The sequence below is a fragment of the Alligator sinensis genome, unplaced genomic scaffold, assembly GCF_000455745.1.
Source record: "Alligator sinensis unplaced genomic scaffold, ASM45574v1 scaffold1286_1, whole genome shotgun sequence".
In the NCBI taxonomy this organism is placed as follows: Eukaryota; Metazoa; Chordata; order Crocodylia; family Alligatoridae; genus Alligator; species Alligator sinensis.
Window position 1 is genome coordinate 110,159 of NW_005842606.1, and position 15,177 is coordinate 125,335.

At 41.9% G+C, this 15,177-nt stretch overlaps 1 protein-coding gene across 1 annotated transcript; it reads right to left on the minus strand.

The window, feature by feature from the left end:
- Positions 1–2,633: 2,633 nt before the first annotated feature.
- On the minus strand, positions 2,634–9,033 carry PCNP (PEST proteolytic signal containing nuclear protein). Its single transcript, XM_025214806.1, has 4 exons — positions 8,793–9,033; positions 6,705–6,779; positions 5,916–5,971; positions 2,634–4,376 (listed from the first exon to the last, which is right to left on the minus strand). Exons 1-4 carry the CDS (start codon positions 8,868–8,870, stop codon positions 4,247–4,249), a joined length of 339 nt encoding a protein of 112 aa, XP_025070591.1. The 5' UTR covers positions 8,871–9,033; the 3' UTR covers positions 2,634–4,246.
- Between the last annotated feature and the right edge of the window lie 6,144 nt (positions 9,034–15,177).

Here is a 15,177-nt window from a genome sequence, read left to right on the forward strand (position 1 = left end):
GACTTGGGGGTCATCATTGACCACAAGATGAACATGAGCCTGCAATGTGATGCGGCGGCTAGTAAAGTGACCAAAACGCTGGCTTGCATCCATAGATGCTTCTCAAGCAAATCTCGGGACGTCATTCTCCCCCTGTACTCGGCCTTAGTGAGGCCGCAGCTGGAGTACTGTGTCCAGTTTTGGGCTCCACAATTCAAAAAGGATGTGGAGAAGCTTGAGAGAGTCCAGAGAAGAGCCACGTGCATGATCAGAGGTCAGGGAAGCAGACCCTACGATGACAGGCTGAGAGCCCTGGGGCTCTTTAGCCTGGAAAAGTGCAGGCTCAGGGGTGATCTGATGGCCACCTATAAGCTTATCAGGGGTGACCACCAGTATCTGGGGGAAAGTTTGTTCACCAGAGCGCCCCAAGGGATGACGACTAGGTCGAATGGTCATAAACTACTGCAAGATCATTTCAGGCTGGATATAAGGAAGAATTTCTTTACTGTCCGAGCCCCCAAGGTCTGGAACAGCCTGCCACTGGAGGTGGTTCAAGCGCCTACATTGAACACCTTCAAGAGCAAACTGGATGCTTATCTTGCTAGGATCCTATGACCCCAGCTGACTTCCTGCCCTTTGGGCAGGGGGCTGGACTCGATCTTCCGAGGTCCCTTCCAGCCCTAATGTCTATGAAATCTATGAAACTCCTAGGGATTCTAGCACCACCTCAATGGTGAAGACTGAGAAAGAGCTGAACTATGTATGACACCTTCTCAAATTTCTTTGCCAAAGTTGAATCCCCCCCCCATCACACACACTTACTAGTAGTGATCATGAGGCCAATTGGGGTAGTTCGAGTAAGGGAAATTATATGAAAGTAGGAAGAGAAGTGTGTTGGGAGTTGTTACTGGCCTTTCAGTAATAGGAAAGGAAAACAACACTACCCAAAGGTTTAATGGTGGAGAGACTAGTGTGGCAGCATCAGTACGAAGACCAATGCTTCATCTTGAAGAAATAAACACATCTGCCTGTGTCAATAGAGAGGGCATCTGTTCTGGTACAAGGGTTTGGAGCTGACATGCACTTTTCCCACTCTGATCCTGCAGGGGACAAAGAATCAGCCTAACTTATCTGCAGCTATCAGATCTCTGGTCCCAGCTTAAATATCACAAGGCCTGTGGTACTGACTTTCTTTTACCGCCTATTTTACGACGAGGATCAGCACCAAGTCAACCAAGTTCCTATCTCCCATCTTAGGTGGTGGAGACAGCACTGGATCTCTGTACCTTGTTTGAAACATTAGGAACAACTGTCTGAAGGGCTAACAGTCTTTTTATTACTGGTGAAAGAAGCCCCCATTTACAGGAGGTGGAAAGAATGAAGTCGCTTAGAAAAGCATCTTTTCAGAGTTAGAACAAAGCCATCCTGAATCTGGCACACTATTCCAAAATCTCTCTCAAGGTATCTGAAGGACCAAGTAAGTTCCAGTGAAGAAGTACTTAGAGAACAACCAAAGTGTGGAAGATGAATCTCACCAAAACACAGAAGAGTCACTGAGTGGAAAAAAGTAGTTCCATAGTGGCAATGGCTTGGGTTCTGTCATTACACACAACAGCTTTCACTGCTTTTACACAAGCAGATACATCTGTATACTTCTCTCTCTACTTTGAATTCTGAAGCCGATTGGAATGCAGGCTTACTTACTTGGCAAATACATATTTTTCCCCCTTCACTCCAGCTGCTGACAGACTGAGCCCAAGATGCAGACAAAATAGCTGTTATAGATTATACACCTTCATTGCAGATGTGTCAAGGAAGAAATTCAACATTTTTTCCCCCCGTTAAGAAAAATCACACTTCTTCTTATGACGTGAAAGCTGTTTCTTGTGAATATTGGCTGTATGCTTAGCATCTCAATACACCGAGGCTGGACTAAAACCTCATTACAGCTGGTAGGTCTAACAGCTAACCTTTGTTCAGAAAAGCAATTGCAAGTTGTTTATGAAATAAACAGTTGAAATACAGCCCTGCTAACTACCCCAAAGAGATGTGATGGCTGTTTAAGAAACTGAACAATGATGGGGGAAGGGTTGGCCTAGGAGCTGAAAAGAAATACATGGGGCTGCACATGGTCTGAAGTGGAGAGAGCATGTTGTGGAAGGAAGCAGCAGAAAAACTGCATGGCCTGGGGAAAAAGCCAACCGATCTTTTGGACAGACCGCTGGCTGCAAGGAGAATTGTTGCAAAAGAAACTCTCTTTCATGTCTGATTCCTCCAGTGTTCTGTCAGATCCTGTAAATAAACAGGATTGTATAACAAAAAGGTCACAAACTCAGCCATCATCAATTTCTCCTACTCCCTGCAAGACCCTGAATACTGACTAACAGTAGGCTCCAAAGCAGTAATATTATCGATCTAGTGTTTCTACTTACATTTCTACTGCTTTGGGGGAAGTATTCTAGATGTATGTAATCATATAAATCTTTACAGTGGATAAAACTAGATGCCTCACACTCTGCTTCCGCTTAAGTCAAAGGAGGTTTTCACCACTGGCTTCAAGAACACCAAAGATAATAAGAAGTCAAAAGTCACTTTTGGAAGTCCTTAAGTTCAGCTTTCAAAGCATTTTTATAAATCAATTTCTGCTATGAAAAAAATGTATACGTTTTTATGTTATGTTTATAACAAGGCTTTTAAAGAAAATAATAGTTACAGATATTCAACTGCATCAGACTTCAAAAGAAAAAAAGATTACGCATACAATACAAAAATACAAAAAATTGTTTTTAGAACTTATAAACTCAAAGTCTAAGTGGTCAGAGCTTTTCTAAAATAAACTTTTAAAGATGCACTTTCCTCTCTGCACCAGCTATGCTCAACAAGGTCTTAAGGAGGTGTGAAAAATGGTTCATCCAAACCAAATTCTACAATCCATTTCAAACATGAAAGATTAATTTAGCAGAGGACACTATCAGGTACTTTTAGTCACTAAAAGTGCAGTTGTTCTCAAAATATTTTTGTTCAAGACTCGTTGATACAAATGCTTTCATAATTCAAAGTTAAGTAAAATAGTTTTAAGGAATTTAGACTCTTCCAATGTTTGAAATCTTACCTCACTCTTCCAAAATATGAGAAATAGAAAATGAAACTGATTTTGATTTGGTGCTACTGTTTGAACCAGATCTGTAATCAAAAGTTAGATTTTTAAAGCTGCCAGTAATGAGAGTAATAAAGGAATTTTCTAAACCTGATAGTGTCACTTGAATCCATAAGTATAGTTTAGCATGTAAAGGCATATTTAAAAATGGCAAAATACAGAAAGTGCATCTTAACAGTTCTTGTACTTATAAACAGTAAGTTATTGAATTTTTGGTGTGGCTTTTTTTCCTTTTAGGAGTCATACAGGAAACCATTTCAACCAAATATGAAGCTTAATTTACATATATTTATCTTTTTGGTGGTGACTCATATATTGATAATCACTTTGTTAATATTTGTCTCCATTTAATTCACAAGGAAATGCTAACAAAGCACTACTTGATGCTAATGATTTAAGAGGAGCACAGTTAAAATACTGGTTTACCTTTGTAGCAAATAATCTTTAGAGGCTGTATCTACTATGTAGACAAGACCCATTTCTTGAGAATGAAACAGGCCACAGATTGAATATTAAATATTTTTACATAAAATTTCAAAACAAGATTAGAGCTAAATTACTATAGCCACTCAGAGCAACATAATTCCTAGTTTGTAAAGATGTAACAAAAGATGACTACAGGGAAAGGAATCCAGGCTTTTTATATTTCTATGTTGTCTAAACTTATGTTCAAATTAATAGTCCAGTAACACTTCTAGTACAACACAATGCTCACTCTCTGTAACTTTTCCCATTAGAAAGAGGGGGCTGGAAGCCAGAGTGCAGTAGCATTCAACATTAATTTGATTAAAGAGACAGTAACCTTTTTTGTCCACCTGAAGAAATCACTGTGACAAAACAAAAAAAAAATCTTTAAAAGGTACCACTTCCAATTTCTTTATTATCTGTAACTTTTGAAACTAATCACATGGAACTACAAAATTAGCAAATGCCTTGAAATCTTTATACAAAACATAAATTACCTCTAATTTCAAACTCAGTTATTAGTGTACCACTTAATTCTTAAAAAAGTGGCTCCAAAGATAGTCTTACACCATTCTTAAAAAAGGAAACTGTTCCTTTAACATCACACCCTGCCCTCCCCCCAACCCAAATCTCAATACACATCATTTAGTCATCCTCTTGGTCATGAACATTTCCAAGATGAGATTTTATATTCCGCTCCCATAGCTTCTGGTTGTCAGAAAACCCATGCTTTCCTTTATTGAAGGAATTTGGTCCTGCTGAGGTTGGTGTATCCCTGTGATAAACAGAAGATTGAAGGAGGATCAATTAAAGTACCCTGTGAAACTGGATGCATAAACACAGCTTTGCAGTTTCACCTTGCTAGTTCAAATCTAACCTATGTCAGCAGTGAACAGAAACCGTCACTACTGGCAGAGCTCTTTTAGCAGCTTATGTGAACCTGTGAACAAATGGCTATTTAACAAGTCACTTTTACTGACAGCTTTGTTAGCAATCCATAGGTCCTTCCATAATCAGGATGGAAGTGGAATCAGGACACAGTGGAACACAGCAGTATGGTGGGGACAGAAGAAGTAACCTGCAAAGCTGCTGCTTGTGAAGTACTTGGTTTTTCACATAAGAAAGAATTCTAGATTCAGATCCAGATCTTTCATTAACAATAATGATCCTACAGACCTCTGGCAGATATTAATCAATGTGTTAATTGTGCAATAAACTGTAACATGTTTAAACATTCAAACAATTTGTCATGCGGTAAAAATGGCAAACCAGCCGGAAATATGTTCCACACTTCATCCAGGTACATTTAACGTGGAACATCTTTCTAGCTAGTTTGTATCATACTTAAAATGGAACACATGACACACTGAAGGGCACCCAAAGAGCCCAGCTTGAGAGCTCCTCCCTGGTGCTGGACTATCCACAAGCCTACTGATATTTCTCGATTCACAGGGAGTCCGCCTCTGACACCAGGCTCCCAGGACACCAATGGGTTTAAAACTATGCCAGGCAGCCTGGTACTGGGGACCCTGATGCCAAGCTGAATAGTGAAGCTTTAAAACTTCTGGCACACAGTGGCATTCAAGGAACTTTATCCCAGATCCCCAAAATTGTGTGTCCTGCCACAGCAGATCTTGAACATTTGATCCCATTGTGCATGTAAATTAACATCTGTCAGGGGCCACAAAGACATTACCCTTTCAAAGTTACAAAATGTCAAACTGGCTTAAGAATACAAGGTCCAACATTCAGCCTTCATGTATGGGTGTAACTGACCCTGCCTGTATCAAAGCCTAATTTGGCTCTTGCTAACTTTCTCCAAGTTTCATCAGCTTACACATATTTCTAATACATACAAGGAATTCTCTTTTGTTTTTCAGCAAGAGATAAGCCTCTTTTTCCTACATGTAGAGATTTTAAGTTCTGGGCAGATGACAAAAAAGGTGTCCAGAAACATTTACACCATAAAGGTAAAACCAGAGTAGTTTGAGACTGCAAGGATCTGGAGTTTAATAATGAAAGAGAAGAACAGAAAGACTGCTAACACCAGGAGTCGCACCTAATTTTCACCTTTGAAATGTAGGTACAATTTCCTCTTACTCTGGAAAATGGAAGGGGGCATTTAAGTAGCAGTCCAAAACTTAAATCCAAGACAAAAAAAAAAAAATCTACCTCATTTTGTAGACTGTGGCTTTGTGAAGTTGCAGGAGCATGTTTGTCCTTCTGACATTACTAGACCATCAGCAATAATTCGCCCCAAGTTGTACAAGGTCCTCCTCCACCCTCCTTTCAAAGCACTGTTACACTAACATACCTTCCAATGTTCTTCATGCGCATCTTTGCTTCTGGAGGCATTTCTTCTGGTTCGCTCTACAGAGAAAATGTGAGTATTACAGAATGGTTAAATACTAGTGTGGCTACATTTTCATATTCTCCTGTTGACATGAAAATGAAGTGACACCCATATATCCTTAGGAAAGTGATACACTTTAAAACAAATAAGCCCAGACTCTTAAAAAGGAGCAGAAAGAAACTAGTACAAATTCCTTTGTTAGTCTCTTTATGAATAGAGGGGACTTTTGTAGCCAGCTCTCTATATATAACAATGCTGCTATGCTGCTATACTTCAAGCTACAGCACCGGGCCCATCTCCAAGCAATATGCTGCCACATGGATCAATGGAAACCTTCACCATCTAATATACCTAGCTTCCTGTCTTTTATGCAGCACAAGTGGGTATACAGTAGAAAAAGTGACAAATGTCATGAGCTACATACACTAGTTAGTTTCTGAGTGTCTCAGGGCTATTTAGATTCAATAGCAAGACAACAGTTGCATCAAAAGAAAGCAGCACTGAGAATTCGAACTGAAGATCTGGACTCAAGGCTCCTGAGTGAGAAACTTTTCCAGAGAAAACGTATCAGCATTTCTATCACACCAGTGGAAAAGGTCAGCAAAACTACATGTTTAAGGACAACACACAGACATTTCTCCACAAAAATGCCAATGCAGGTCAAGTGAGAAGTTAACATAGCACCTGCCCATGCTCTATAACTTGTGTCCCTCTATAATACATGGCAACCACCAGGTGTTATTTACTCACATCTTCATCTTCATTGAAAGCTGCTGCTACAGAAAGGGTTTTTGGAGCAAGGGTTGGAGTAGGCTCTTTAGGCTTCTGAAAGACAGAACACACAAAAATTAGAGAAGCTTATCTATTTGTCCAGGATACATTAATTTAACTAACCTTTTAAAACAAATGGCTAGAGTTGAGATTGAGATTTCTCTGAACCAGGCAGTTTTCCACAAATGAATTCATGGGAGCATCCACTCATTTGAGCAGGACAGTCTCTGATGATTTAGACAGATCCTCCTAGGTTTCAATTCCTCATGAGAAAGATCTTCATTTGTAGCAAACACACACCCTAACAGGGACATGTGGTCACTGTTGCATGATTTGAGCGATTAAATCAGAACCCGAGCAGCTTGCAGCAAATATGTCTTTTTATTATGTCTCCAAAACCGAAGAGGAATTTTTTTTTAATCAGTCAAATGCATTCAGCTTTTTTGCATTTATCTTCTCAAACTTTAATACTTGCATAATTTTCTAGATTAAGCCATCAATGATTTTTAAATTGTGGTTTTAAACAGTATGCCCAATTCAGAAGCAAGAGACAGCATCAGCTTGTTCAACACCCTGGAGGAGGGAACAAAACTCCCTCTCACTGACAACAATAGCTTTAATATAAACATTATGCTTCAAAAATATAGCAAAAATAGCAAACCATTAAAACCTATGATAGTTCTGCATGCCCTGCAATGCAGAGGGAATAAATGGTAGGAAAGAAAAAGGAAAACAAAGGATAGAAGACAAAATAGTTGCTAATAACTGTTTCTTTACATGTGTGGTTTGATAACAGTGCCTACTGGGGAAGTAGATAACAATGTCCTACACAACCACCTATAGGGAATAGCTGCAGCTACAAAATTTACTTCCTCTGAAGGCATCAGTACCACTATCCTGGATAAGAAGACAGGAGAAATGGTACCAAATCTGGATGCACCAAACTTTTCAACTGCATGTGAAGTCAGTCAATCACTGAAATCAGTGAACCAGAAAGTCTGAGCTAAAATTAGTGCCACTGGAAATAACTTTCAATGTAAGAAATTTGAACTTATAGCAACCCAAAAGACATCTTTTCTATTTTTCAAGGGCTGAGATGACTTCCATGTGCTTATGTACCAAAATGCTGTTTTTCCCTCTGATCGGAGAACAAGCCCTTGGAAAAGCATCCTACTGAGCATCCTCTTTTCCTCCTCTGCAGATTTGAAAACTGCTGACATTTTAGGTACATGATCTTTAAAGACCGCAGTTTTAACTGAACCTAAGGATTTATTATGCAGTCATGAGATACAAGAACTGTGGAAGACTTGTATTATGTAAACAACCAAATTCTTGCCTGCAACAGTGAGCAGTGAAGCAAGCTTTTCATTAGGAAAAGTATAGATCTAAAAAAGATCTGATCTATTTGATTGGTACAGGAATGCAAACCTCACTTCAAAATTACCTATCCTGGCAAGCAAGCAGGAGGAACACCTAAAGTTTGTCCTGGACAAGTAGAGATGTTAGGATTTCTGGAAATGCAAGGATGGCAATGAGTCCTATTTCTTGTACATTTTCTATGAATGAGGCAATGACTGAGTTCTTGCATTCTTAAATCAAGATTCAAAAGAAGCGCTAGGATAAAGAACTCAAGAAAAGAACAGATTTTTCCATGCCACAATAAAATCTTAAAATTGGAAGACCACCCACTAGATGATTCAGTGCACCTAGCAGTGCCTACACAAGATTCAGAGCTTTAAAACAGGTTTTGTAAATGCACTGAACACTGAAGCTCTTAGGACTTCCCTTCCTGGACTTAGTTACAACATTTTCCCAGATATTCAAAGATAGTTTAGGGTCGATTTAATCCTGTTAATTTTCTACTTCCCCCTCCTTTCTACACCCTCCAATACATGCATACAAGTAGATGCCCCGCAGCTATTTCCCACCAGCCAATATTGATGTGCTTTTGCCAAGCTATTCACATCTTGAGGATAAAGCCTAATGAAATTCAGAGTTGATCTCCCCAAAATACTCCTCCTTTCCTTTGCTTTTCTTAAAAATAAACAAAACCTTCAAACAACTTACATTTGCCCCAAGTTTGATGGATATTGCAGGTGCCTTCTTTGTTGTCTGACTGCCTATGGAAAATCCAAACTTGGACATTTTGGCAGGAGCAGGCTTTGTGGAGAAGTCTTCAGCTTCTTCATTAGCTGCCCGTTTCTCTGCGCTGCGACTCGAACTTTCCCCTCCATTACTGGAAGAAACAGTCTTAGTTTTCACAGGTTTTTCTGCCTCTTCTTCAGGTCCTGGTGAAGTCGAAACAACTTACCAAGATGAGCTATTTTTACTAAGCAGATTGATGGGAGCAGCAACCTCATAAAGCATTATTATAGGGAGGGTGCTTACAATGCTAGCAGTACTTACTAATGTCTAGTCTCTACTACTGTATACACAAACTCAGAAAGAGTAGAAGAAACTAAGTTTTTAACTAAAGTAATACAAAAACCCCTTCATATGTACAAAAGTCATAAAGTATCTTAAGTGTCACATCATTAATATAGGACTTGTATAGAAACTAAAATGCAATATTTTCAACCTTTTTAAGGATCACAAGAACTTTTTACATTTGAAATCCCATTTCATATCTGGAGTAGACAAGCTGAATCAAATTATTTTTGACATAAGATTGTTTGCATGGAGTGCCTAAGCCAGTCTCTAGGCTATCATCAAACTCATACAAGTAGTTGAAATGAGCCCAGTAGCCTCAATTTAGTTTCTACTCAATGTTTGGTCACACACCTTGTCTTTATAAAATTAACTGGCTCCGCTGACAAAAGGACCATCATCAGAATCGTGCAACTGAAAAGAGGAGCTTTAGGGAAGTTTGTATAATTTCTAGTTGTGCACAACATTGTGGGGAAAAAACACTTTATCTGTGTAACTGGCCCATGTTGCACACCATCTGAATTATGTCTTATTTGTATATACAAGGCTTTTTCAGCTGCACCAAGTGACAAATGGTTCTGAGAAATTTAATTCTGCTCTTGAAGTAGGTGAAACAATACAGGCATAAGTATAAATCAGATCCCTTTTTCTGCAGGAAACAATCTGTGATAACAGCAAGAGGAACACGGTCATAATTGGGATTAAAAAAAAAAAAAAAAAAAAAAAAATCAGTCTTTTGCTCCTGTTGCAAGCAGAAAATAGGAGTACCAGACAGATAACCAATTCAGATGTTGAGGACTAGTTTAGCGATAGGCAGGGCCCAACTGAAAGAATAGCTGTTCTAAATTGGGGCTTATGAGGATTGCAGAGAAAGAATTGGGAAACAAGCAAGATCAAAAGAAAAAGGCTAGGGAAATGCAAAAGCCTAAGAGTAAAACATTTATTCCACTTTATCAGGAAAAAAAATAAAATAAAAATCAATACTTATACAGATTTAAATTCCTAACTTTAAGGGACCCAATGTTTTCCTAAGTGCTCATTCATGGTGTACTCCAGGGGTCGGCAAGCCACGGCCCCCATGCCGAGCATGGCACACGAGGCCATTTTGCTTGGCACGCCATGGCCAGCCCCAGATCTGGGTAGCTGTTGCCAGCGACAGAGCCCAGGCTGCTCCCAGCAGGTGGCTTGGAGGCTGCAAGCCCTGCTGCAAGCAGCCCCGGCTCTGTCACTGGCAGCAGCTACAGAGAGCTGGAGTTGGCTGCAGCCGGGAGGCTCAAAACAGCTGCGCAAGGCTCTGGAGCCCAGGCATCAGTTCTGTACCAGCACATGCACGCGCGCCTCAGAGCAGGTGGTGGCGAAGGAGCGTAAGGCAGCGCAACCCCAGTCTCTCCCCCACTTCCAGCACAGAACTGGTGACTGGGCTCTGGAGCCCAGCGCAGCTGTTTGTAGCCAGGGCTCTGGGCAGCTGTAGCAAGCAGCGGGCAGGCTGCAAACAGCTGCGCCAGGCTCCACAGCTCTGGGATCAGTTCCATGCTGGCGGTAACTGCATGCACACCTCGGGGCGAGCTGGGCTGCGCTGCCCTGCTGTCTGCCCCGAGGTGCATGCACAGCTGCCCAGAGCCCTGGCTACAAACAGCTGCGCTGGGCTCCAGAGCCCAGTCACCAGTTCTGTGCTGGAAGTGGGGGAGAGACTGGGGTTGTGCTGCCTCACACCCCTTCCCTACCGCCTGCTCCCAGTCGTGTGCACACGCTGGTAAAGAGCTGATGCCTGGGCTCTGGAGCCCAGCACAGATATTTGCAGTCTCCCAGCTGCAACCAACCCCTAGCTCTGGGTAGCTGCTGCCAGCTGGGAGCCCGGGCTGCTCCCAGGAGGCAGCTGGGACACCACAAGCCCTGCTGGGAGCAGCCTGGGTTCCAGCAGCTACCTAGAGCCGGGGCTGGCTGCAGACGGGAGGCTGCAAACAGCTGCTGCCTTCTGAGCCCCAACAGGCACAGTACCAGCACCTGCTGCCTTCCTGGAGCCCAGGGCGGGAAACAGTCTGGGCCAGGATGAGAGGGCAGCAGCTGTTTGAAGCCTCCTGGATGAAGCTGGTCCCAGCTCTGGGTAGCTGCAGATAGCTGCTAAGCCCAGGCTGCTCCCATGGAAGCCCTGCTGCAAGCAGCCTGGGCTCCGTGGCTATCCGCAGCTACTCAGAACCTGGGCCAGCTGCAAACATCTGCTGCCTCCCGGCCCCGGGCTCCAGGGAGGCGGCACATACTGGCAATGTTCCCCCACTGTGCTGCCTTCGCCAATTCTCCAAAGCAGCGTTGGAACCCGGCTCGGCAGGGCACAGAAAGCTGCCTGCAGCAAGCTTCCCCTGCCCTGCCACACTTCCCCTGCAAGTGGGGGCAGCAGCAAGGAGCACAACCCTGCGTGCTGCCCACAGTGCTCCCATGCACACAGGGGAAGTGTGGCAGGGGAGCTGGGAGCAGGCAGCTTTCTGCTCCCCCTGCTGTGCCGGGTTCCAACACTGCTTTGCAGAAGCGGCAAGGGCAGCATGGCAGGGAACTCTACCAGTACGTGCTACCTCCCCAGAGCCTGGGGCTGGGAGGCAGCTAATGTTTGCAGCTGGCCCAGGTTCTGGGTAGCTGCTGACAGCCAGGGAGTCCAGCCTGGGGGGGCAGGGGCTTTGGGTGGGGGGCAAGGGGTAGCAGTGCTGGGGGGCAGGGGCTTTGGGTGGGAGGCACAGGGCAGCAGGCTAGGGGCAGGGGCACAAGCAGGGCATCCTGCCATGTACACCCTGCCCTCGTTTTTTTTTCTGGTGCACTCCAGCACCTACCAAGGTAGGCATTGTGGGGGTTTTCAGCACTCCAGCCAAAAACTATTGCCTACCCCTGGTATACTCACTACTCATCTTCCATCTATATGTAATTTCCCACCATGATTCCCAAACCATTCAAACTGCCCATTCATGATGCATCTTAACTAGGCAGCAAAATAGACTCAGACCACTGCTTTAATAGTCAAAACAACAACAGCCAGCTAACAAAACTAACATGAAAATTATAACCCTAATCTGTTTTATTAACTGCAACAACAACTTAAGTCTACACAGCTCCCAACTTGACTTAGAGAGAAAAAATACAGAACAAGAAAATAGAAAGGAGAAAGCTACAGACAAAGTTTAGCTTTTAACTAGCTACTGTGAGCAGTGGTACTAGTCTACCAACCCACTCTGTGGCAGGGTAAATTGGCTCATGGTGAGCTCCATGATGCCAAGGCTAAATTCTAAAGTCCCTAAGCTAGAATACTGAAGTCAGCTTAGGCACCTCTATACTAAACTGAAGCTATTTCTCTGCTATTTAGGCAAATCTTAAAACATTACAATAATGGTCTTTAAAAATTACTTCAAAGAAATTACTTATTTGAAGTTCAAGCCCAATTTCCCTCTCAATGTTAAGTCTCTTTCTCAATGTCCTCCACCCAATGTATTTGTTTTCTTATGATACTGCTTCCGTATTCTTTTTTCAGTGCTAGTCAGGTCATACGCTACATTCCCAGGGTAGATAAAAATCAACATTAAAAAAAAAATTGTATTTTTTTATTTAATTGTATTTTTAAATTTTTTGTTAAGATGCTTAAAAATAAACTTATATGAAGATAAATTTAAGATATGTTAAAGCTCAAAGATATCACCATGAAATAGGGATTATAACTTCTAATGATATACTATTTGAGACAATATATTCATATAACCTTTTTAGAAAAAGTTCTATAAATAGGCCACAATAGGCCATGGACTATATTATAGGGGCCCAATCTTTTTGGGGTTCCCAGAGGCTCCTCTATAGCTTAGTAAAGATTAAAGAAAACCACTGTACCCATGGGACTCAGTGCTTAGTCTAGAAGATCCCATTAAGCATCTCTGTGATGCTTAGTTTCAGTTCTCAAACTGTGGATTTGTCTCTCCACAGATCACAGGCAGACAAGGTTTTTTGGGTAGATGTGCTATCCTTTATTAAACCAACTAAATAGTTGGCAAAATTGTTCTTTCCAAGTTTTTGGGTACAAACACCCTTCTTCAGGCATAGGGAGAGTTTGTCGTCTCCAGAGATAGTATCCTTGTTAACAGCAGTATATGGAGATGAGAGAGATCAGACCTGATGATTACCCTCCCATCAACTATATTGTCTCTCTGCAAGTTTGCATACAGAGTCAAGCCCTTACCTTTCTCTAAAAGTGCAACATTTCAAGAAGTTAAACGAATAAAGGATGTCCAACAACAAGACTGCACTTTTTGTAGAAAACAATGATTAAATCAAGGCTTCCTGACGAGTGGTTTAAATTGATTTGATTTAAATCAAATCCACCCTATACATTCCAGAAGCATCAATTATTTTGGTAACTATCAAGTCCTGTATTCTGTATATAGGTCAAAGCAAGATCAAAGTGTTGGTTTCAAGGAAGTATTATTTACTTGCATATCAACAAGGATAAGCAAGGAGCCTGTGTTTCCACTGACATGCAGCACTGATGATGATAATTATATATCCCTCTCAAGCTTCAGCCTTGTTCATCTGTTAGATATTTCACCTCTGGGCAATAAGGTTGTGATGTGTAGGACCGTGACGCATCACAACACAGAAAGAACACCTTTCAACCAAGTTAACTTCTAAAGGCAAAAGCTAGAGTCCACTTCTTTTTTTAAACAAAAAGTTAAGGAATAACCCCACAGTTTCAGACACCCCTTCCTCTTGTCATTAAAATGGATGTTCTGTTTTATACAAGACTGTATATGAGACATGGCAAGCTGCATGCCTCTTGAAACTATTCAGTCACTATACTGCTACTATGCAAAATAACTATTTTCTAAAGCTTTAAGTTTCAAAGAGCTACATGAAACTAGATTTTTGAGTCAAGAAAATGAGACATGTGGGAACCTAACATTGCAACTCCTGCATACTAACATTAAGTCACAGTCATGTGTTGAGCCTGTATCAACTGGTTTGAAGGTTCATTTCACCTTCCATCAAATCACCCAAAGACCTGGAGTCTTATTAGTGAAAGAGTTGCATCTAAAGCCAGAAAGGGGTATGGGGCTGTACATGGATTCTGAGTCTTTTTCCTCCTTTTCCAGTTTAGAATTTCCAAGTCAACTAACGTTAATAGAAATCTTCCAAACGGATACTGGGGGTAGGAGGGGAAGGGGAGGAGCAGCCATGATGTGTAAAATGGTGCGAGAGAATTGTCTGTATTACTCAAACGCAAGAAGCTGCCATACTATTAACAAAAAAGAAAAGGAGCCCTCTTCCTTAAGTGTTTTTACTCTTGCCAAGTGGTCCTGCTCCTCTCCCAGCATTCATGGCCTGACTGCTGATTCGGTTACAAAACACATGTGTGCTAGTACAGGGCAGCCCACTGGTTAAGGTGGGAGAAGATAATTCAGAAATTGAATATCTCTACTTATACCTGGTCTCCTGGTTGTAGCCATGTTTGTCTAGAGGCAAAAGGAATCAAAACTGGTGGCAGAGGTGATATCTTTTATGAGACCAACTAGATATTCACAAATAAATGTCTTATGTGCAAGCTTTCGGGCACACCCACTCTTCCTCAGGCCCAGGAGACATAAATAATCTCCTGCGAAACATGAGTTTTCATTTCTACCTAGGGGAACCGTATAGGAGATTGCAAAGATTGTCAAAGTTCTCCTTGGTAGAAATGAAAATCCATGTTTCACCAGAGATTATTTGCATCTCCTGTGCCCCAAAGTTTACACATAAAATGTTTTGGTTTTGTTTTTTTTAAGATCTAGTTGGTCTCATAAAAGTTTTGATCCTATATATTCTACACATCTATTTATGCCATCAGTTTTGACTCCATTTATACCTGCATCGGCCTATACCGCTGGACAATACCCGGCCCCATCCTGCAGCCTTCTTTCAAGTCAGCCCGCCCCACTTTTACGCCATTTCCCTCTGCAACGGTGGGGCAGCACTGCGGCCTCTCCCCTGGCTCGCACCCTCGGGTCCAGGCCACCCCCGGCCG